The 24,384-nt window shown below is 42.0% G+C and overlaps 2 protein-coding genes across 5 annotated transcripts; both read right to left on the bottom strand.

Annotated features, from left to right (window-relative positions):
* Nucleotides 1-294: 294 nt before the first annotated feature.
* LOC118388511 (Krueppel-like factor 15) lies at nucleotides 295-9,158 on the bottom strand. 2 transcript variants are annotated; one of them, XM_035777674.1, is made up of 3 exons: nucleotides 9,000-9,158; nucleotides 4,551-5,618; nucleotides 295-2,899 (listed from the first exon to the last, which is right to left on the bottom strand). In XM_035777674.1, exons 2-3 carry the CDS (start codon nucleotides 5,561-5,563, stop codon nucleotides 2,731-2,733), a joined length of 1,182 nt encoding a protein of 393 aa, XP_035633567.1. In that variant the 5' UTR covers nucleotides 5,564-5,618; nucleotides 9,000-9,158; the 3' UTR covers nucleotides 295-2,730. The 2 variants fall into 2 exon arrangements, with proteins under 2 accessions (XP_035633567.1, XP_035633568.1); XM_035777675.1 differs by having other exon boundaries at nucleotides 4,551-6,629.
* Nucleotides 9,159-9,749: 591 nt separating this feature from the next.
* LOC118388512 (solute carrier family 45 member 3) lies at nucleotides 9,750-24,192 on the bottom strand. Of its 3 annotated transcripts, none has more exons than XM_035777679.2 (8): nucleotides 24,048-24,192; nucleotides 13,256-13,949; nucleotides 12,887-13,128; nucleotides 12,639-12,751; nucleotides 12,015-12,499; nucleotides 11,571-11,836; nucleotides 11,138-11,365; nucleotides 9,750-11,000 (listed from the first exon to the last, which is right to left on the bottom strand). In XM_035777679.2, the coding sequence occupies exons 2-8, from the start codon at nucleotides 13,395-13,397 to the stop codon at nucleotides 10,809-10,811; spliced, it is 1,668 nt and encodes a 555-aa protein (XP_035633572.1). In that variant the 5' UTR covers nucleotides 13,398-13,949; nucleotides 24,048-24,192; the 3' UTR covers nucleotides 9,750-10,808. The 3 variants fall into 3 exon arrangements, with proteins under 3 accessions (XP_035633572.1, XP_035633570.1, XP_035633571.1); XM_035777677.2 differs by lacking the exon at nucleotides 24,048-24,192 and adding an exon at nucleotides 18,758-18,922; XM_035777678.2 differs by lacking the exon at nucleotides 24,048-24,192 and adding an exon at nucleotides 16,041-16,344.
* Nucleotides 24,193-24,384: the final 192 nt, after the last annotated feature.

Below are 24,384 nucleotides of genomic sequence, written 5' to 3' on the forward strand. Positions count from 1 at the left end.
TTTCTTCACTCTGTAACAGCGGAATCAATGTTAGAAATATGCCAGGGTTCAGAGTACTGAAGCCTACGGCATTCTCTTCCGAGGCAGAGACTTGTAGGAACAGCCTCCCACTGTGCCACAATCAACACTTTTATTTGGGGCAGAGACAAAGCAATAGTTTTACAATCTTTGAATGTCACTCCAATGAAAGAATAGATGAACTTAATGACTTCCCAATGAAAGCATGGATAATTTTGTTTCTTGAAATACACAACAACAAAAAAAGCCATGACTCAAATAATGACAAGGATCATGTTTACATTTTCTTATCCTTTATTCTCATACATAGGAAAATAGCATTTCTGGAATTCAATTATTTTTTTAACGTGTATTTCAGCAGAACTGAATTATTACAGTAGTTAGAGTTACTGGGAGAGAGCGACCTATGGTTAAAAGTAAGGCAGAAAGGGGAAAATGTACAATAGGACTGAATCAGAGGGACCCGATCAGCCATGGACACACAGCTGGGTCAGACGTATGTCTTGGTGGGTTGATGTGGTCGTGATCTAATCAAACGAGTCATGTCCAAAGAAAGAAATACACAAACAATATTAAAAAACAACAAACTGTTTCTGTAATGGCAAGATACCATTTAATGATGATTGCCAGTGATACTGGTGGTCCATTCTGAGTTTACCCATCCAAATGGGTAAATGTTTTTGTTTTTTTTAAAGGTTGGCTCATCATAAATTCTGAATCACTGGGATCGATGGCAAATGTGAGTGATGGACTGGAAATTTGAGTACAATATAAGTGGGTTTAAAGAGCATGTACCCACTCTGGTTTCTCTGAAGGAATATGGGCCAAAACTGCTACCCTGAAAAGTCCATTGTTTTCTCTATATGGTTTCCTAAGTGCAGTAGCCTGTTGAAAAGCACATTTTACACTCAAATCCAGAGCTACAGCTTACATACTGGTAGCAGAGCACTCCAGTCCCTGGCATAGCATTTAGAAAACAACTTTATTGTCCATGTCTTACAGCACACATCACACACAGTTGAGACAAGCACAGGGTCAAGCTGCAGTGCAGGGCCCCTGGATGGAAAGCATGCTGTGGGGTTAAGGGCCCAACAGTAGAAGAACATCTTTAGGATGTGAATCCAGCAGCCCTTCAGTTACCAGATCAATTCACACCTATTTTTCCAGTGCCCGCCACAGGATTTGAACCAGACACCTTTCAGCAACAGGTCCAATTCCTTAGCCGTTGGGCTACCTATAACTTTTCTCCATGCTTAACCCTCTCCTGCTGGACCTGCTAACATAAGTGCACTTGAGAACAGAGGGCTCATATTGATGAGGTGTGATGGGTTAACTCATTAATGGAAGAGTGAGTCTCATAATTAACTCCTGTCTGGCTGATCAGATGACCCCTCAATAACATTCCACAGTTTCACCAAGCACAGACACCACTGGATAGCTTAATGTACTGACTAAGGGTTTTTCTGGAAAGGAGCTTCTATATGTTCTGTACATGTAAATGTTATATTTTACAGACACAGATTGGACAACGATCAGCTGCCCTTTTCAGGTACAGTACTGTACACTATATAGGTTTAAGAGTGTGGACCAGGTGGGCTGCGGTGTCTGCTGGTTTTCACTCCGTTACTTGCCTTCAATCAGCATCTGACGCAAACCAGGTGGCTGTGAGTGGACTCTTAACTAACCAGTTATTACATAATGGACCAGTAAAGCACCATGGTGAAAACCATCAGACACTAGTCTGCAGCCCCTGAGGTCTTTTAGGGAGTGGGAAGAGGCACGAGGTCAGGGAAGCGGTGATAACAGTACTGAATTGGCCGTTAGAGTCAGGGGGGGATGTGATTGGGCCAGAGGGTTGGCACTATGGGGAGCAGGAGGGGATATGTAAGAGATTTAGACTCAAACCTGTTCTCTGAGAGAATCTGGCAGCTCACATATCAACACAGTACTTTCAACTGGGCTAATAGCACATATTATGGGCTAGAATGAGCTGGGCCAGTGCATTTACCTCAAACTGTCTTGAGGGTCTAACTCCTGAAGCAGATTCACAGAGCAATATAATATGTAGAATAGAATGTGTGACAGTGTAGTCTTTTAAACACAATCTAATGACATATACAACATTATCTTCTGAGAGTTAGACCTTGTGCAGCTGCCTGTCACACTTGTCATCTGCTAAGGGTAGCGAGGTGTGTGTGTGGCAGGGGGATTTGATTTAACCTAAAGGCCTGAAATCCGCTTTAAGCTGAACAATCACATCCTTGAGATGGCCGTTACCTGTTAGTTCACTGTCTAGCACCAGGACAAGACCTCATCTGCTCTGCTGCAGGAAGGAGGAGAGGAGAGGGTAAAGAGGGCAGAGCTCAGCAGGGTCTGAATCAGATTCAGAACCCTACTATAAGTTCTGGCCCAGGTCTGCTCCTGTAGCTCCAGTGTCCTGATGAGGACTCAGACTCCTTAACGGGGCCTTCCTGGGGAAGGTCTGGGTGGATGAGTCTGATTAGTCTGTTCGCCTGTGGTCGGGTTGAGGTTGGACTGGGCAGGGTTGGGCAGGCACAGCCAGGGTGTAGGTGTGGGACCAGGCTGCTCTGAATTCTAGAGGCAGGTACTAATAATTCTGCCGTCCAGGGCAAGTGCTGCAACGGGGTTACGGGTGGCATCAGGATCACGACTGGGCTGAGCTGGGTTTGCTGTGTCGAGATGCTGGCTGGGTCAGACGGTAGTTCTGACGATTCTGCCAGGCCGGGGACTGCGGTGCACCTTGGTGTGTTTGGAGAGGTGGTCACTGCGGGCAAACTTCTTCTCACACAGAGAGCACTCGTAGGGCTTGACCCCGGAGTGGGAGCGCCGGTGACGAGACAGCTCATCAGAACGAGAGAACCTACAGAGATAGAGGTGCTTTAATGATTTCTCAGAATTGTAATTGTTTCTACGCTAAATACTTAGTTCAGTTGGTTCCAGCTAAGTGTGTCAGGAGGCCTGTTATTCCCACTGTTTGATTGCCCCCAAATTAGAGCTCAGACCCAGCTCTGAGGGAAATAGGAACACTAAATGGTGGGTCAAACAGTATTTACAATATACAGTGCCAGAGTATTCATACCCCTTGACTTATTCCACATTTTGTTGTGTTACAGCCTGAATTCAAAATGGATCAAATATGTTTTATTCTCACCCATCTACACACAATACCCCATAATGACAAAGTAGAAATTTGTGCACATTTATTGAAGATGAAATAAAGAAATCTAATTTGCATAAGTATTCACACCCTTGAGTCACTAATTTGTAGAAGCACCTTTGGCAGGGTTTACAGCTGTGTCTTTCTGGGTAAGTCTATGAGCTTTCCACACCAGGATTGTTTAACATTTGCCCATTATTCTTTTCAAAATTCTTCAAGCTGTCAAATTGGTTGTTGATCATTGCTAGATAACTATTTTCAGTTCTTGCCTTAGATTTTCAAGTAGATTTAAGTCAAAACTGTAACTTGGCCACTCAGGAACATTCACTGTCTTCTTGGTAAGCAACTCCAGTGTAGATTTGGCGTTGTGTTTTCTGTGATTGTCTTGCTTAAAGGTGAATTAGTCTCCCAGTGTCAGGTGGAAAGTAGACTGAAGCAGGTTTTCCTCCAGGATTTTGCCTGTGCTTACCTCCATTACGTACATTTTTTATCCTGAAAAACTACCCAGTCCTTGTTGATTAGAAGCATACCCATAACATGATGCAGCCACCACCATGCTTCAAAAATATGAAGAGTGGCACTCAGTGATGTGATGTATTCAGGACAAAGTTAATTGATTTGCCCCTTGTTTTTGCCGTATTACTTTAGTGCCTTATTGCAAACAGGATGAATGTTTTGGAATATTTGTATTATGTACAGGCTGACTTAATTTCACTCTGTCATTTAGGTTAGTGTTGTGGAGTAACTACATTGCTAATCCATCCGCAGTTTTCTATCACAGCCATTAAACTCAAACTGTTTCAGTCACCATTGGCCTCATGGTGAAATCCCTGAGCTGTTTCCTTCCACTCCAGCAACTGAATTAGGAAGGACAACTGTATCTTTGTAGTGACTGGATGTATTGATACACCACCCAAAGTGTAATTAATAACTTCACCATGCTCAAAGGGATATTCAATGCCTGTTTTTTTTATATATATATTTTTTACACCCATCTACCAATATGTACCCTTCTTTGCGAGGCATTGCGAGGCATTGGTAAAACTCCCTGGTCTTTGTGATTGAATCTGTTTGAAATTCACTGCACGACTGAGGGACCTGTGTGGGGTACAGAGATGAGGTAGTCATTCAGAAATTATATTAAACACTATTATTGCACACAGAGTGAATCCATGCAACTTATTATGCAAATGTTAGGCTTATTTAGGCTTGCCATAACAAAGGGGTTGAATACTTATTGACTCAAGCTTTTCATTTTTAATTAATTTGTAAAAAATTCTAAAAACATCACTCCACTTTGATATTATGGGGCATTATGTTGCATATTGACGAGCATTGTTATGATTTAACCCACCTCCAGACACAGTCAGGCCAGCTGCAGGTGTATGGCTTTTCTCCGGTGTGTCTGCGGAAGTGGGCCTTCAGATGGCTGCTCTTGGTGTACATCTTCTCACAGCCCGGGTGAGAACATTTGTGTACCCTCAGCGTCTCTTTATGAGGGGGTCTGTTGACCCTAGGGGGGGCCACAGATTTGACCACAACCCCTCCACTGTGACCTCCAATGACTGTTGCCCCAACAAGCCCCCCGGCAATCCTCACAGTGATCGGTAGAGGGGCAATCTTCACGTACTTCTGGTCTGGAGCGTCCGCGCTGGCTATGTTGAGAAGGGTGGAGGGCACCTGTGAGGCCAGCAGGGTAACATTCTGTCCTCCGTGGAGTCCCAGAACCAGGTGGGCCAATCTCAGCCCACTGGATGCACCAGGAGGAGAGCCTGTCTGGGGGTGAGGCTGGGCCAGAGGCAAGGACTGGACCTGGAAAACCAGGGGTGCTCCCAGGAACACTGAGGGGGTGAGGGGGGATGGGCTTCGGGTGTGAGGGCAATTGGGTGTTTGTGGGGTGGGGGGTGACAGAGCATTGCTGGTCCCTGGCTCACTGTGTCCCCCTGAGGAGAGGGGTTGTTCCATGGAGCTGGAAGGGGAGGGAGCTGGCTCCTCTATGGGTTTACTAGAGAAGAGAACCCCCTCTCTCACCAGCTCCATCTTCTCCCTGAGGAACTCCTCGATGTCCTCCATGGTGGGAGAGAAGGGTGAGGGCAGGCGGGGGCTGAAGTCAGGCAGACCCTCTGTGGGGGTCAGATAGAGTCGGAGCAGGCCCCCTTCCTCTTCGTCATCCTCCTCCTCTCCAGGGCTGAAGCTGAGTCGAGCCCCCATGTCCACGGCCTCGGGACTGTAACAGGAAGTAAAGCTCCCCCCCTCGCTCCCCCCCTCACTGCCCTCTCCCTCTACAAGCCCCAGGGAGACCAGGCTAACACCTTCCCTAAAGAGGTCATTATCAGAGACCAGCGCTCTGTTGCTTAACGACACCATTGATACAGTCCAGATACAGTCCAGATACACAGGAGAACCACGCTTCTCACTACACCTGCATAGAAAACGTTGGGGATACCGCAGTTAAAAACGTAAATGCTGAATCATGAATAAGAATATAATATTTAACATTGATTTAATTAAGTACCTAATTATAGGGCAAAATAAATATCATGGGGAGGTATAGAAAGGGTAGTTGAAAGCATTCATTCTCGTAAGAAAGTCAAACTCATTCAATTGAATGCGATTCATTAGCAAGATCTCTTTAGTTATTACCATTTCGCAACCTGGTAATAATAACTGAAACCTGACAATCTACAAATGACTAGGCCAAACATCCAATCCAATGGAATCAAGGCCTACACGCATGTACTGAAACAGAGCGAATCTTATCACCAAATTCAAAATAACGAACATGTTAGTGCTTTTTAATGTCATTCATACCAATGTAGCAAAACTCTGGATAATTAAATGGATACATTGTGCATACTAATGTGCCCAGTGTAAACAGTAGCAGGGTTGCCATGTGGGCGGTTTTCCATTGAAAACCATATCGGCGGTTTTCCTTTGAAAACCATATCGTGGGTGAAAATGGCATTTCTCTTTTATTTGTATTACATTTCACTGTGACCTACTACTACTGATAATCAGGGAGTGATGCAGGCTGTTGCTGAGTGAGTAAGTCAGTGGCCGTGTTCGAGGGGATCATAACCACAATATCATGGGTAAACTGTGACTGACCGATCTACAAATAATAATGAGTTGTTATTCATGATGCAAGGTTATCAGTCAGATGGTAGTCACCTGCAGTCGTTTTGATGTTCTCAAACACTGCCAATGAGTGGTGGGGAGGGAGCGCCGGAGGGTTGTGTGTGTGTGTGTGTGTTGAGCACAGTCATTGGTGTTGACAGAGCGCTGCAGAAGGAAGTCATGACACGCGATGTGAGAACAACAAACTAATAAACTAGCACTAGCTAGATACTTACTTCTCCCTCATAATTCTTGTTTGCCTCGTTCGCTGTATCCTGACCACCCCTAGTCCTACCAATCATTACTAGAGCCAACACTGCAAGGGAGAGAAACTGAGAAATAATCATCCAACAGTTTCAGCAAGAGGATCGAAATATGTGCTTTTTCTCTGCTCAAAATTAAGGGCCCCCCGTCGTCCCGGGACGATAAATAAAAAATGTCTGGGATGATTTGAACAGACTCTAGGACAGTTCTAGGCCGATAGATTCTAAATCATACAACTACTGTACATAAAAAAACAAGTTAAGCAATGAGGCTAATGCAACAGATCAGAACATTTAGCTTAAAATAATGATGAACTATTTCGTCACATTAGTGCAGCAATGTGCACACAGCAGTACCCTACACGCGAATGTTCCAAAATGCAATTAGCGGGAACGCACCTTTCTAAAAAGCACACCACACATGCGAGGGGTTTCATGTGACAGAAATGAAAATATCCTTTTGAAATTTTGAAAGAGGGGAGATCTAAAGATGCAACAACTAGCATGGGTTGCTAATATGGCTAAGTTTGAGTCTTTGCCTGCTGGACAATGAAAAGGTTGATTTGAAAATCAATAGAAAAATAGAAAATGTTGGTTTCAACGGCATAAGGATTTATTTATTTTTTCATCATTCCCTCAACATATGGTCTGATTTTGGCTAAGCTACTTTGAAACAAGGTAAGACATGCCTCATGAATGAAATGTTAAATGTTATGGCTTATTAGTTTCAAAATGCTGACTGCCTCCACTCAGATTTCAAAGTGGGTGATGGCCTTTCTCTCTGCTGTTGTGACTATTTCATCTGAACCAATTTGTAAGTCGCTCTGGATAAGAGCGTCTGCTAAATGACTTAAATGTAAAATGTAATGAACGACCCGTGCTTGGAGTATGTCAACAGAATCAAAACCTTTAGATGTTAATGTTAATTATAAACTGTGTGATTCCAGCCCTGAATGCTGATTGGCTGACAACCGTGGTATATCAGACCGTATACCATGGGTATGACAAAACATTTATTTTTACTGCTCTAATTACATTGGTAACCAGTTTATAATAATAGCATTAAGGCACCTGGGGGGTTTGTGGTATATGGACAATATACCACAGCGAAGGGCTTTGTCCAGGCACTCCACGATGCGTCTTGCATAAGCACAGAGCTTGGCCATGGTATATTGGCCATATTCCACACCCCCTCGTGCCTTATTTCTTAATTATTTGTATTTTATTTAACTAGGCAAATTACAATACTTTAACATTGTCAAACATGACTGGCATTTAGCCTATATTTAAGTAATTAAAAGTATCTTTAAAATGTGGCTTTGGTATCGGTGTGGACGAGAGGCTGTAACCAATTTGCATATTACCTAGTCTACATTTCCATGCAGCCTAATTCTTTTTGTACATTTATGCTAAATATATTTAAATATTATTCCAATGTCTTTTTTAGAGGATTCTTTTGACAGCCCCATTTATCTATTTCGGTAGAAGGCTACTGTTATTAGCCTTTTAAATCTATGAATGACCTATGTCCTATGAGTAGACCCAATTTAATTTGGGACAGTTTAAAATTGCACTTTGGAACGATTTTGGGACAGTGATGAAAAAACGATTGAGCCCTGTATGTAGCAAGCTAACATTGGTCAGAAAGTTGAAGTCAGAGGAGAGAGAGCGGCACCGATTAACTCCATTACTAACTATCAAATTATAATAGCAGTGATTGATTAATAGTACAATAAACTCTGTTGATCTACTGGACTCATGATGGATGGCTTCTCTCCATTTCGCTTTCCATGTTGCTCCAGAGGGGTGGATGACTAGGACATCAGACTGCAGCCACACATGAACTTACTTTAATTAAATAAAGGAAGCCAAAAAGCTAATTTTTTGGGCTTTTCGATTTATAGTTCAAATGAAATCATTTGGTGTGATAAACCATTAACAAAGGGATAAATGTAGAGAACAAGGTAAAGCAATTTTACCAGATGTATTTAGATTGTCATTATGGAGACACCTATTGAATAAATATGTCAACTCTTCACTTGCTGCGAAAAACATTTTTGGGCCTCGTTCAGGCCTTGTGGGTGGGTTTTGAGCAAAAATTGGCTCAACATTTAAGCTGGACCTGGCAACCCTGAACATTGGCCACATGAGGCGCATATGTGTATCGGGCGCAAAACAACATGGAGCAGGACTGTAATAAGTGCGTATTACACCGAAGTGAAAACTGTAATAGTTCATCGATTGTAGGCCTATCTTCGACATCCGCAAACAGTATTATTTACAACTTCAACTGCTTTTAAATTCAGAGTATGAGCAGGTGAGGCACATGGCAAAAGGGACCTGACAGCCAGACAAGGAATTCACAAGTTCGGAGTGTAGGGTCAACCGAAAACAGCAAATATCACTAGTGAGGGTGAACTTACCGTAGATAATCATTAACTATATTAAAACGTTTCGAAATGACCGTCCTCAAAGTTTTTCGCCGTCTTATTTTTGCAGAAAGGGATCCCGTCCTTGCCACAGTTCCATGTTGGCATTATTTCTGTGGCCATTACATGACTGCATTGCTGTACACTAGGAAGCGTTGATCCAATTCCGCCGTTCTGATTGGCTAAGCGTACGGAGGCTCGCACTTACACAAGGGTTTCTATTGGTTTCCGCTCGATGGGCGCGTTTTGCCATTATTTTGGGAACTGTCACTATTGTAGGTTCCTGTCCAAGTAGCCTACTTGAAGGGTGCCGCATTCAAGTGCTAATCGGAACTAGGATCTGACATTTTCGACTTGTTAACTGGTCTGCTTGTCGTTATACACGTGTCGCCTTCAGTTAACAAGTCGAACATTTCCAAGTTTACTAGTACGTGGCAAATGTATCCAGTGTTTTCGAAATGTCATACGTGGCTCATTCAGTAACTATGTCAGTCATGAACTGAACAAGGTAGAGCTTTACACTGCAGGTATGGTACAATGGCCCTTTTGTTCAACTGTAGCCTATGCATTGCTTAAGTCGTATTAACAGGGCCAGCCTTCATGCTTAACCAAATGTTGGTGTCACTCAGCCCCGTGGAGAGCACATGTATGAACATGAAACTAGAGACCTCTATTCTGATGTTTAGGAGAGTGCAGCAATACAACCTTCAACTGGTCGGCATATCATTTAGATTACATAAAATGTTTTGTTTAAAATATTTTATTCATAAAAAAGAGAATGCTTGCATATAACCTATTAACGTGTGTAACAATTAACCTTCTATTATCCTGTGTAATAACTTAACCTTCAATTATTATTTTTAAAACACTGGATACATGCAGTGAAATGTGTTGTTTTACAGGGTCAGCCATAGTAGTACGGCACCCCTGGAGCAAATGAGCTATTACCCTGTATAATAACTCATCCTTTCCCTTGATACAATTACAAACAGTTTAAACCGTGAAAAACAAATCAATATATTATGTAAAAAATATTTACCACATTTTTGCATTAGGCGAAAGCATGTCTGAGGACACCATGCCAGGAAAACATGGAATAACTGTACATTTCCCACCTGATGACAATGTATTATGACATTCAAGTACATGGTTTAAAAATAAGGCATTTAGCTAGCAGCCTACAACAGAAACTTATTTACCTGCACTGAGTTCCCTGAGGAATAAAATGCCACATTCCCAATGCATACGTTATCAATACATACCATATCACTCTTCGAATAATTATGATATCATACCGAAAACAAGATTTACATGTTGGGTTAAGGGATAGGTGACGGATAATACATCAAGAGTCTAAAACACAATTGGCCCTGTTCATATGACTACCTAGTTCTTTATGTCAACATAAGAAACTATAAGGTTCGTAAGTTCATTACAATTCCAGATAAAGAAATGCCATAGTGGAATGAGACACCAACCAACAGTAGAGAAATACATCACAAAACTATATGAAATGTGCCCAGAAGTAACTGCACACAATGTAATTCTGTGGCTGGAAGAAAAAAGGTATGTGCAGTATGTGCAGAAAGAATGATCGGTCTCTTCGATTGTGTTGTTAACCTCTGCCTGTGTCAACACAGCACCTGTCTGTCTCAGAGGTGCTGATGTCAGAGCTGCAATCCCCAACCCTTTGAGTCTTACGGCATATTTTTCATGCTACAGGATTCTAATGGACTGCCAAGGTCCAGTAAAAATCTACAATTCCACAATAGAACACAGATACCAACTAGAATACACAATGGATTAATCCTTTTGCCCCCTCAGCGTTGGAGTGTCGCCCTTTGACCCTGTGAGCTTGTGGAGGTCGCTGCGTGTGAAGACGACCCTGGTGGAGCAGAGCAGGGACAGGAGGCTAAGGAAGCAAGCGGAGGCCATATAGGCACTGACACTGTGGGATTGCTGCACTATGGAGCCCAGACACAGAGCAGGCAGCACCTGCAGGGGACAGAACAGAACAGTACATTATTAGCCATAATTGTTGAGACAAATATTTGTCCCAAGCAACACAAAGACACACATACAAGCACAGGTCAACCGGTCTAACATGTAGAGAGACGAGCAGCTGTCCTTACCTGGGAGAGCAGGTAGGCACTGTCCAGGATAGCCATGTCCAGACACATCCCTCTCTGAGGCAGGGGTATGGCCTCTCCCTCTCTCTCCAGGGGCAGAGACACATGGGGGGAGGCAGAGGTGAGAAGCGGGGTCTTGCCATGGTCGGGGGTAAGGAGGAGCTTTGAGTTGGTGTGGTTGTCACTTTCTTCTTGGTGAGAAGGTCTGGATTTGGAGCTGGAGAAAAAGACCTGAGAGAGAGAGAGAGAGATGGGGTTTAGCTACTGTGATTACTTCTGTCAGAACGTGACGTTTCAGTCGGCGCCGGCCATTCATCTGGCTCCTGTGTGTGGGGGTTCTGCTGGGTCTGCAGGTCTTGTCCCAGGCCTCTCAACTAGCTGCCCCGCTCTACCCACAGCGCCCCTGCTGGCTAGAGTGGTAATGTGTGTGTCTTACCAGTTTGTCTGAGTGGTACAGACACAGCAGGGTGTAGGGCAGGACCTGCAGCACACAGAAGGTATATCCAGTAGCTGCAGCCATGACAGTGACCATCACTACACTCTTTGAGAAGCTCATCACAGCTGTAGCTAACGCTAGCAGGATCACACTGCTAACGTAAACAGCCCGGGTGCCTAGCAACACCATCCAGCGCTCCATCAGGATGGAGCAGACCACTGAGATCAGGCACTGCAGAAACAGACCCACGCTCGCCATGCGTACACCTGGTAGATACGAGGGGAGAGTAGATCTATGGCTGCATTGAAATGGGTGAATTGAAAATCTTATAAAAATGTCACAGGGTAAGGAGGATTGGAAAAGAAAAACGGAGGTGTCAAATTCGCAGCAACTTTTTGTAGTAAATGAAAAGATAAGGATCAAGTAAATGTCTGCCCATCCTACCTTCGTCGTATCGTAGTCTCTCCTGTGTTCCAGGTGTAGCGTTGGGTACTCCACGGTACAGCCCCACTCCCATAAAGTCTGTATAGAACAGCATGAAGCTCATCAGAGCCATCCAGCTGAACAGCTCAGCTACAAACAGCCGCCGTATCACTGCCGGCAAGCTCATACACACAACATACACACGTGGCAGTGCCGACACGCACAGCGACACACACCACCCCACAGCCATCCGTACACACTGGGTCCGCGATAGCAAGGGGTGTCCACAGTATCGGCTCCTCCAATGGGAATGGCTCAGGGTGGAACTAACGCTAACACCCTTCCTGGTTCCCTCTCCTCCGGTCCATCTGTCCTCTGATATGAAGACTGTGCTGAGAAGGCAGGTGAGGAAGATGAGGGTGATCAACGCATAGATAAAGGCCTCCTGGCCACCTAGGTAGGCTGCTGTGGGGGCATGGCTCCAGTCCAGGGATGGGAGCAGGTATCTAGGATGAGACAGAAGGATCACAGAGGTGTATTTTCTGGTTCTCTTTTATGACTTGATCTCTGTCCTATTCACTTTCTCAGCGAGAGATGTAACCTGCCCCAGGCAGCTCCTGAGGCTGATCTTGAGAGGTCCCTTACCCAAGGCATCCTCCCAGGCTGATCATCAGTGAGTAGACAGAAAAGGCTCTTCTGCTCTCCTCCTCTCCAGGGAACTGGTCTGAGATCAGTGCTTCCAGCGGTGTGAAACAGGCCTGTCGAGAACAGTCATTTAGGTGCTATAAACTCCATAAACACACAGTAAGGAGCACTCGAATAAAGAATTCAAATAAAGTCAAACATCTATATCAATGTTATTGATTTAACAATATTTTGAGTTTCTGCTCCACCTGTCCTGAGAACTCCAGCAGACAGGCTGCCCCCACCAGCAGTATCCCCTCCAGCCATCGGGGGCGCTGTGGGTAGAGCAGGGCAGCTAGGTGAGAGGCCTGGGGCAAGACCTGCAGGCCCAGCAGAACCCCCACACATAGGAGCCAGATGAATGGCCGGCGCCGACCAAAACGACCACGCCACGAGTCACTATACGAACCGATCATGGGCACAAAGATCAAACCCAGAACCGGCCCGACTCCTGAGAGAGAGGTAGAGAGGGAAGATCTACTTCCAAGCTCAAGAACAAATCACTTATTTCAACCATGGTCATAGTGTTCACACCCAGGTCACTCATCCAGAACTACGGTCATAGAGTGTTGACTCACCCAGCACCATGGTCATGTAGCGTTCCTCCATGCCGGCTTGCAGCAGTAGAGGGGGGATGTAGAAGGTCCCTGCAGCCATACACACCTCCAGACCACAGGTTAAAGCATTCAACAGCAACAGCTGACACACACGGCCCTGCATGACTCAAAGTTGCTTCCTCTGCCTATACTTATAACGTCCGCTCTATATCTCAAGCTCTGGTCTCTCCCAAACAGTTCCTGAGACACCTGTGATACAGGAGTTTATAGTGACTGTGTGGACAGGACAGAATGCTCTTCTCTATGCATGTATTCTAAGGTGACTCTTCCAGAGGGAAGACCTTGGGGTACCTGCACATGTAAACAAGTGGGTGGTGCAGAGGAAAAGGTGGCAGGGTTCTGGCTGGTGTTTGTGTCCCATGCTTCTATGAGGAGGTTCCAGTGTCTCTACTCAAGATAGTGGAAAACAGACAATATAGCTGACCGGACGGCTTCCCCATGTATACAGTCGTCCGAGCTCACATTGGACTTCTGGCAGACAGAGGTAAAGGTAGAGTTGTCTTTCTTGCTCCATCTATTTCGGTCTTACGCGGGTAGAGCAGCAGGGTCAATGGAGGTAAGAGAGTCCAGTCCTGTGGTCATGCCTGTTGAGGCCTGATGTAGTTTACTCAAGTCTGCCAATCGCCAGAGAAATCCACACATGGAAACATGGACCCTGACAGAAGTGAGGGAGAACAGGCCGACATGAATAGAGGCACACCGTGACAATGGATACTATATCATATCTTTAGTCATTACAGGACACAAGCTTCCTAATTCTTCTATAGTAATGAGAGCTAGGTTCTATCTGCATTTGTCAAAATTGAGTTGACATAACATTGAACAGAACAAAGCTCCGCCTATATAGTACTCTAAATATCCCAATTCATGTCGTTAGGTTCAAAAGAACACTAGGCAAAAATTGCTGACACCATTCAAACCAATGAGGGGTCAGAAATTAAGCCAATTATCTAGGAAATCATATTTTTGCAGATACAGTAGAACCTTAGTCTTAAGCTTTCAATATTTAATTGCCCTAATATTGGGTCTGGATTCATTGGTGGGCTTTAGAGATGGGTCACAATGCTTAGCGACTGCCTTTAAAAAGCAATGCATCCATTTGAAAAAGGTCTACGTGGCGTCGATATGAGTCACAGTTATTTAGTGTGAAAATTTACTACAAAGTGTCCAAATGATCATTTTGGTCAAAAAGTCAGTCTCATCTAAAACTCTGTTCGTCATAACGGATAAATGAAGGTTGGGTTTGATTTGACAATGTCCATTTGCCCACTAACATGGGCTGTAGAGCTGCAGTGATTGCTCTCCATCCAACAGCATAGACAGTGCGACAGACCTGCCCAGCAGTTCTGAATTTGTTTTTATATAAGACATCTTGACTTTTTTTAACTTGAGAAATTCCTCACTTAACACCTGTTGGATGTTTTAGGTTATGGAATTTTACATCTTCGGCAAAACGCGACAAATTCAATTACAGATTGAGTCATCTGATTCATTCTGGGGATTTTGAGAAAGTGAAATAGGCTTCTGCATCTAGTGTCTCATGGGGGACAAACATCATTATCAAACGCAGAATCAGTCAGGAAACACCTCAAAGACTGAAATCAAATTGGCTCTAGACAGGTGAAATGTAAAGCTTAGGGGAAGGGGGGGGCAAGGTTCTATTGTTAGCTGCCTCCTGTAACTTGCAGGGGAAACAGGATGGAACTCCAGTTGATTAAGATAAGATGTGATGAACTCCAATAAGACTCTTCAGGTGAGCTGGAATGTACCTGCCCAGGAGAGAAATCAACTGAGTCACTGTGTACATACACCACGACAGGGTGTATGTAGTGGTTGATTCTCTGGAAGGGAAAAAGACCAGCCCCCCACCAAGTTGAGTTCAGCCCAGCCTGACTTGCAGTGTGTACACCGAGGTGTGTCCTATTCTTTCAGTCACGCACACACACAACCAAACCCTGACACAATACCTTAATAGCTAGTATCAAAACGTGTACAATGTCTGACTTGCATCAGGAAGAAACTGACTCCTAAAGACTTGGCTTCACAGTTGAGGCAACTTGACAAACGAGAGGAGGAATTTACACATGACTAGTTTATTCTTTTTTAATGTTAGTGACAGTTCGATTGAGGACGAGTCAGGAACAGTAGCTCTCAGAAAGCAGCTCGGAGCTTGAAATGAGGATTTCACGCTGAGCTCTGTTGATTATTTCCCGATTATATTACAAAACATCTTGACATTTCTAATTCTCTCCTCAATGAAGGACATTTTAAAACGTACACTTATTTAATTAGGTTGAACATGAACCTTATACTGCAGTGGGCTAAATCAGGGTCACAGTGTGTTTCGTCATAGTACTGCACAAATCTGCTTTAAATCAAAAGTATAAACTTCACAAATATGGTTATGGAATTAGAAAAAATAAGACACCTGTACCATGTCAGACAGAGTTGAAATGCATTACATTGAGTTCGCATCCCAATATTACACTTCATATACATCACAGAAGACTGAAATGTAACAACCATTTGACAGCGAAACACCAGATTTTTGGCATAAAAAAAAAAAGTTTAATTCTGAAAAATATGAATAACATTCCACTCGAGGCCACTAGAGGGTGATTTTGTCATTTGACTGCAGGAAAGTATATACCACATAAGGCCTAATATACTGCTACATCACTTTGAATTAGTACACTCTTCCTTGCATCAAAAAAAGGTTATAAAGTCAATAAAATTCAAAACTCACTGTCCAACCATAAAATAATCCTGTGTCTCTCGTAGAGCTGTGTCCACTCCTCATGTGCCCATGTCCGTCATCTCTCAGGAGGAAGTAAGTCGTGTGTGTGTGCGCGCGCGTGTGTCATTTCCCATCAGCCAAGCAATGCTAGGCGTATCTAGGAATAAACCATATTCCTAGGTAACACACCTGTTGTGATGTGTGTTGCACCTGTCGTGAGGTAACACCTGTAACCTATTGTCAGCTGTCGGGAGTGCCAGGCTCAGGTTGGGAACTGGAATATCAGCATCACCATCATGTCCGGTAGAAAGGAGTCACATCAGCAGGGCAAACAACTACAACAGTGTCCCTGCCAGCCAATAGCAGCAGAAGGGTGTGGCCTAAGAACAATGGTCACAACTGATTATAGAAAACCATCTCCTCAGGACACACTCCTGACAACAAACCCCTTAGAACAATGGTTTCTAACCCTAGTCCTGGGGAAGCTTTAGGGTGTGGCGACTTCTGTTCCAGCCCAATATAATTGACTCAACAAATCAAGGTTGTTATGATTGGTTGACTAGTACTGTAACAAAAGCCTACACATCATGTAGCTCTCCAGGACCAGGGTTGGTGACCACTGCTGAAAAATAGAGACACTCTCTCTGACGCTCAGTGTAAAGATCTAATGATATCCCAGCAGAGGTAAAGAAGCTATCAGTCAGTCACTACCCAGCATGGATGTTTACAGAGGCCGCAATAAAGCTGAGAATCACATCCTGGTCCAACAGACCCACACCTGCCAGGGGAGCGTATCCGTGACAACAACAGGTAGGTAACCTAAACCACCAGGACAGTGAGAGGACACTGCTTCAATAAATCCAAATGAGATGGCATTGAATGGGCATCATGTTACCAAAGAAACCCAGCTCTGAGCCGTAGCTACCTTTTCACTGGCACAGAAATTCCAGATGGGCATGAATAATGTTCTAGTCAGGAGAATCAAGTGTTGCTTAACATGAGCAGAGAAATGAGTAATGTAGTAGAGCAAATCAGCACAGTGCTCAATGCTGAAACAAGCACTTTGAAGGCGAACAACACCAAAGTGTTCATGCGGCAGTTATTAAAATTGCTGAATTAAGGGAAAACGGCGCCTGAGGTCACACACACACACACACAAAGTCAGTTAACGGAACTATCAGTGTAGCAACAAAGGATCCTTCATGAGTGTATGTTTATCCTCCAAAAACAATGAAAGCGAGAGCACCCTGAGATGTTCATCTCTGAACAATCAGCCACCACTCCCTGGACACACTACGTCATTGCAATGTGGATAATATTTGTCAGTTCAAAAGACAGTTGAATTTCCAATGTGTTATCATTATGCTTCAACCATCTAAAAGCACAACCAAACAGAATGTCTATCACTGTGCTTTCAACCATTTAAAAGCACAGCATATTTCAAATGTGAATACAATGTCAGATACTTTATTTATACAATAGATTGTCATCACTGTTAGCAGAACCAATGGACCTGCAATGCACCAAGGCACTCTTCATTTAATTAAGAAAAATGCCCATTTTTGTATGGCATGTTCAATTAAACAAATCTTTTTTTAAACTCTGAAGCATTTCGGCTGCTTGGCCTTCGTCATGGAGTAAAGATTTCTTGGAACAAAGCAGTTTCCAATCAACCCTGATTTGAGAAGAGGGAGTAGTTACAGAAGAGTCAAAATTAATTGGACAACATCTAGTAAACAATACTATCAAATCAAAGCGCCGACCTTATCGTAAAATGTTTACTTAAAAGCCTTTAACCAACAATGCAGTTCAAGAAATAGAGTTAAGAAAATATTTACTATAAGAAGAAATGTATAGCCACAGTAACTTCAAATTTAAAGGAGATGTATCTACTGCTTGGACAGTTCCATCTGAGCCACTGGCTTAATCACATTCTTTAACTGCGTTTTTGGTTGAGTTGGAGACATGAATCCAACATACAATTTGTTAACTTGTCGACATGTTAAAAGGGTATTTATTGTATTTCCAAAGTGATATTGAATTGTGTTTGGTTGTCAAAGCAACCAAATATCAAAAAGTTAACTTGGATAGGTCCATCTGTACACTTATTAATATGTCTTTAATTCAAGTTTGTCTACAAATTAATAATTGATGTTGGATTCACATCACCATCTCAACCAAAAATCTTAACTTGAAACAAATCAAACTCTAAATGCACTTGAAATAAAGCTTGATTTGATTTAGTCCTTTTCTTTAACTGTGGTTGAGATGGAGACGTGACTCCAACATATAAATTATTCATTTGCAGACAAACTGAAATTAAAGCCAGACTAATTAGTGGCACAGACGCAGAAGAAACATCTCCTTCAAAATGTTGATATTTGGTTGCGTTGACAACCAAACAATTTAAAAAAATAAAAATCACTAAATATCATTACATTTTAAATCAACCAGAGCTTAAAACCCCAGGTCTATTTTTTCTATTTTTAGTTGAATTCTAGGTTAAACTGAAACAATAGCAGTTGATGACTTTGCAGATGCTTTAGGCTGAAATAGCTTAATTGATGATATATGAATGATAAAAGTATGGTCACATTAAATGTACTCTGTTAAACCTACCCTTTGGAATGACTTTGATAGCAACAGTAAATCGATTTAGTTTAAGTGGAGAGCTCTCAAGAATCTGTCTCACTATAGCACATAATAGTCAGTGACAAATATCATACCTGGGCTGGGCTTGGTTAACACCTTGGATGGGAAACCAAAGGGTAGCTGTAGACAGATCAATTCTCCAGGAGGAGATCTGCCCAGCCTATTGTTTTATTGCTGATAGTGGATATAAAGTTGAAAATCTGATGTTGCTTTAAAGAGGGGGCGGGAATTTCCAGTCTTGTTTGGTGTCACAGTTTTGCCTCAGCCCCAGCTAACACACCTGACTCCAATGATCAACTAATCATGAACTTCAGTTTAGAATGCAGTTTGATTAATCAGCTGTGTTTGCTAGGGATGGATAAAAAGTGTGACACCAATCAGGCCCTCGAGGACTGGAGTTCCCCACCCCTGCTTTAAAAGTTACAAATTAAACATATGTTATACAAGGTTTGGTTACCATGATGACCTAATCCTGTTGTTGAAATGTTACCCTCAACAACAGTTAATGACTTGTTGAAATCCAATGTTTTATTCCATGTAGATTCCATGTCACAATACGTTGACAAATGACATTGAAACAATGTTGATTCAATCAGTTTGTACCCAGTGGGCAGTGAAGCGTTTAGATACCCCCATTGTAGTCTAAGGTGCATCTTCTGAGTTGTGACTTTCTGGCCATACTAGAAAGGACAGAGGTCTGGCACTTCCTATCTACAGATCCCATTAAATTAGTCTGTTCTCATAGGCTAGATGTAAACATAATACATTTAAATCTGGGACACTCAAATTAGTATGACATTATGTTTGGTATGGTGACATAAGAAACAAGGTTACACAAGGCAAAAACGAAAGCAGGGTGAATGGTTGGTGTGGATTTGTGGCAGTATAACGCAAACTTATAGCAACGAATCTCATCATGGACAACTTTTTCATTTTTAGCTAATTAGCATTTATTTACTAATTTTGAGCTACTTTGCAACTACTTAGCATGTTAGCTAACCTAACTCCTGACCCTAACCTTAAACCTAACCCCTAGCCTTGCTAACATTAGCCACCTATCTAAATTGGAATTTTTAACATACATTTTTCAAATATTAACACATTGTACGAATTGCAATTTAACATATCATACGGATTATAATTCGTAGCATATGATACAAAATTGATGATGGACATCCACAAATGAATACATACCATACGAAATGTAACATCATATTGGCATGTACCGGATTTACATTTACTATGGTACGTCTACCCGAGTCCAGGAGGATTCAATTAAGCAGAGAAGAGTTGTACTCAGGGAAGATGGCGGGAAACGGATGTTCTGTTTGAAACTGATGACGGGTTGGGTGAAGGTGAGAGTGAGAACGAGTGGGTTACAGTCGTGATGGAAACGAAGAAATCCCTAGATTTGTTTATAGTCAGAGTGAAGGTTTTGGATCAATGTTACTTGGGGGATCTGTTTGAAGTCACGAGGAGTATCATGGCTGCGTTGAGTGAGGTGAGAGTCACAACAGCTGGTATTCCGATTCTGTCCGCGGAACAGAAGAAGCGTGCTTTGCGCCTCAAAAATATTTGTTTATATAATGTTGTATATGGATTTCCAAAACAGGGCGACTGTCAAGGGGATTATCTTTGGGGTTGCAAATTAAGTGAATGCAGATGACATACCTGAGGAAGTAGGTGAAGTGATTAGTGCATGTCGACTGACCTGTATGGTGGATGGAGTAAGTAAACCCACTTTGTCCATATTATTGTTTTTAGGACGAGTCTATCCCTTCTCATGTAAAGCTAGGCTTAATGAGATGAGATACCCTGTAAGAGCTTTTGTGCATATGCCCCTCCAGTGTTATGAAGGCAAAAGATTTGGGCATGTACCAAGTGTATGCTGACGGAAAGAAAATTGTATGCCAGCTGAGGTTATATGTTGCAATTGTGGTGGCGAATATGCGCCCGAATCCCCAGATTGCCCTGTTAGGGTGAAGGAGACTAAGGGATTTCCAGCATGTCTCCTATCTGGAGTCGGCGAGAAGAGTGGAAGGAGCAAGTGGCGTTGAAGATTAAATGATAATTGAGACTCTGCACAAGTGAATGTTTCTTGCTGTACTGTTTATGACCATTGCAATAAAGGGATCCTGATATATTACATGTGAAAAAGGTGGACTTTGTAGCATTTATTGCAATGGTCATAAACAGTACAGCACAAACAAAGAAGAAATCTGAGAAAATTAGAGGTTGGTGGCACCTTAATTGGGGAGGAAGGGCTCGTGGTTATGGCTGGAGCAAGATAGGTGGAATGGTATCAAATACATTAAACACATGGTTACCATGTGTTTGATGCCATTCTATTCCACGTTCGAACGGATCACTTTTGGCAAGACGTTGATCAACGTTGGTCACCACCTTTCAAAGTGTGTTGCATTATGGGTATAACAATTGTCAGACTTGCGATTACATGTCGACTGCATGACCTTTACAACAACCATGTGATCAAACATCATGAACTTTCGACTGCAGCCAACTGGAAATTTCTGTAGTTTCTCCTCACCAACTGTAACTTGAAGTCGGAACCAAAGAAATGTGGGAGACAACCTTCTTTTTTGGAAGCAAAAGGCACGACATGCTCATAAATGGTTGATGTCGCCACCTATCGTTGGTTATTAACGATGCATGTTTAATGTTTTGGGTGGATAACTATTTAGAGCTGAAATACATATTTATCTTTACATGTGATCCAAATTTCTAACATAAATAAATGAAATATCCTACTTGTGACAATATAGCTCATGTATTTATCTCGACATTACTGTAATGTTGTGTCCCATGTTATTGCCTACAATTTGTCTTGTCTGTATTATTATTGTCACCAAACAAATTCAAATTTGTTGATTGTCTATTAAGTGTGAATAAAATGTAATACATATTGTAGGCTATATATGGGTTATTGTAGGGGATATCTACAATTTTAGAGGCTTAATCTGTGTCTGGGAAACTGGCCCTTTATGAGCAAGTACCCCAGACACCAGTTGTGGGGTCAATACCAAGTGTATCTGCTTGGCATAGTGTTTACCCAGTAACTTATGTGAACTGATGTACATGTAGTCTAATCATTTTCATAGTGTTTACCCAGTAATTTATGTGAACTGATGTACATGTAGTCTAATCATTTTCATAGTGTTTACCCAGTAATTTATGTGCATGTATAGCCTAATCCTTTTCTGTACAGTGAGTGTTTTGTACTTCATGTGACTGAATCAAATTCTATTTTTTACATGCTGACTGACAAAAGCAACATAAAGGTGGAGAATTTAAGAAATACACTGCAGGCTGCAGTGATGCTAAAATGCAAACATTTGCCATACAGTAAGAATCTTTGTGGACTCAATCACATTCATTACAATTCAATGTTGCACAATCACAAACAATAATGGGGAAGGCACAAGGGCATGAAGTAATGGCAAACAACAGAGCATATCCCATATGCTGCAAATGTTATATATATGTATATGTATGTAGCCTACATGACAAGATTATTATGGACAAAAGAGCGAGATTATTTGTCAAATGACAGCAAAGCATCGATTTATCACGTCAACAGAATAAGACCCTTGATATTTATTGGAAAGCAGCATCAAGCTCACCTTGCATCATCACCACCCTGTGAAGTTCATCAATTTAATCTGTAGGCTAATAAACTGCATGCTTTCCCTCCCTGACTTAATGGGAGGACCATGCATGTCATCACATGACTCTAAGTTTACTTCCATATAATGGTTACTATATCAGTATTTGCACATAAAAGCGTTTCTACCGATATTTCTAGCATACCTCGACACAAAAGATCCCACCTTGTCTAGCATATTTAGTTTTGTTGACATTTGGAAAGTTAACCAAAAAATATTCTCTTTCCATCAGGCCTGTCATTACATGTTTTATCCAACATGTACTATCCAACATGTACTTTACTAGCATAAAAAGGTTGGACGGAAACCTGGTTCGAGTTGGGTTTCCTAGAAACAGCAGAAGTTGTCCGATTGGCTGTTGGTGCATGTACTTCCACCCTGACTTTACTTTGTCTACTTCTGTCCACAGTCGAATTGTCACTCAAACACACCAAATGAGAGAAGTGAAATATTCTTCCAAAATCTAAAGGCAAAACCTAGATTCGAACCAATGTCTTAAGTAGTTGAACATGTTATTACCATAACCTTGTTAAAGTGACACATTTTCATTTTTGTCAAAAACAACTTTATATGAAACGAGTGCCTCTGATTTGAGGACCAGTGGTGTAATGTACTTAAGTAAAAGCACTTTAAAGTACTACTTAAGTAGTTTTGTGGGATATCTGTACTTTACTATTTATATTTGACTACTTTTACTTCACTACATTCCTAAAGAAAATAATGTACTTTTTACTCCATACATTTTCCCTGACACCCAAAAGTACTCTTTATATTTTGAATGCTTAACAGGACAGGAAAATGGTTAAATTCATGCACTTATCAAGAGAACAACCCTGATCATACCTAAATACAAACGCTTCATGTGTAAATTATGTTTGACTGTGCCCCTTGAATATCATCCGTAAATTTAAAAAACTTCTGGTTAGACTAAAGGAATTTGACATTATTTATACTTTTGATACTTAAGTATATTTAAAATCAAATACTTTTAGACTTGCTCAAGTTCTATTTTACATGGTGACTTTTAATGTGGCACCCAGTTCAATGCGGCCTCTGCATGCCTCTGATCTCCTGAAATTGCGTCACATCCTTCATATCAAGCATTTTAGGATCCAGCATAAATTGGCTTTTAGACCCAATTACGTGTTTCTACGCATGAGTTTGGGTAGCCAACGTCGCCATAACATCGCCTATAAGTGTGCTCGGCTATTTCTATTGGAGAAGCAGTGTTAGCCTATATTCATACTGTACTGTCTTTAATATATTTGATATTAGTGTAGTCAAAGCCTACTTTCTGTAGATTACATGGAAAATGGGCACAATTCTCACATTGAATCTTGAAAAGTAGCCTACTTTTTGTGCTTACGAAGTTGTTTTAAAACACGTGTTTGTAGTTCCTCGTTCACAGACAGGTTAAGAGCCCATTACGGAAATGGTAGGCCAAATCGTGATGTCAAGACTTTAAAAAGGCTAATGCATTAAACGCACATAGCCTAATTAAACCAAGCTCGCAAACAATACATCAAAACTAATTTAAAAAACAAGTCAAATGACAATAGACTGTTCTAGGCTGACTAAAGCACAGTGTATACAACCATGGAGAAAAAAATATAATTTACCACATCAAACTCTTCTCGATCACTTCTGTACAAAATGAGAGGTGCGTTTAAAGTTACTGTACCTGTTGAACCCTAGTTGTGGAACCAGTGACTTCATTCTGCGGAGCCTGTGCGCGCACTTGGAGATGCTTCCCTGTTTAGTAGCGGAGCCAGATTAAAATGTAACTGCCTGACTCTACTGCAGTGGGATTGGACAAAGAAAATTAGGTAGCTATAACCCGTTCTATATCAATATGAGGAAAACGTTCGATGTTAATTATGGTCCATGATAGGATAATTATTGATTATAAAAAAATTATTCAACAAAGTGTCCACCTATCTAGACTACTAAACTTCGTTTTTTTAAAGCAGACTCACTGCAGAGCAATGTAGACCTAACTGACTGAGACTTTAGTACCT

This window comes from Oncorhynchus keta, chromosome 10, assembly GCF_023373465.1.
Source record: "Oncorhynchus keta strain PuntledgeMale-10-30-2019 chromosome 10, Oket_V2, whole genome shotgun sequence".
Taxonomy (NCBI): domain Eukaryota; kingdom Metazoa; phylum Chordata; class Actinopteri; order Salmoniformes; family Salmonidae; genus Oncorhynchus; species Oncorhynchus keta.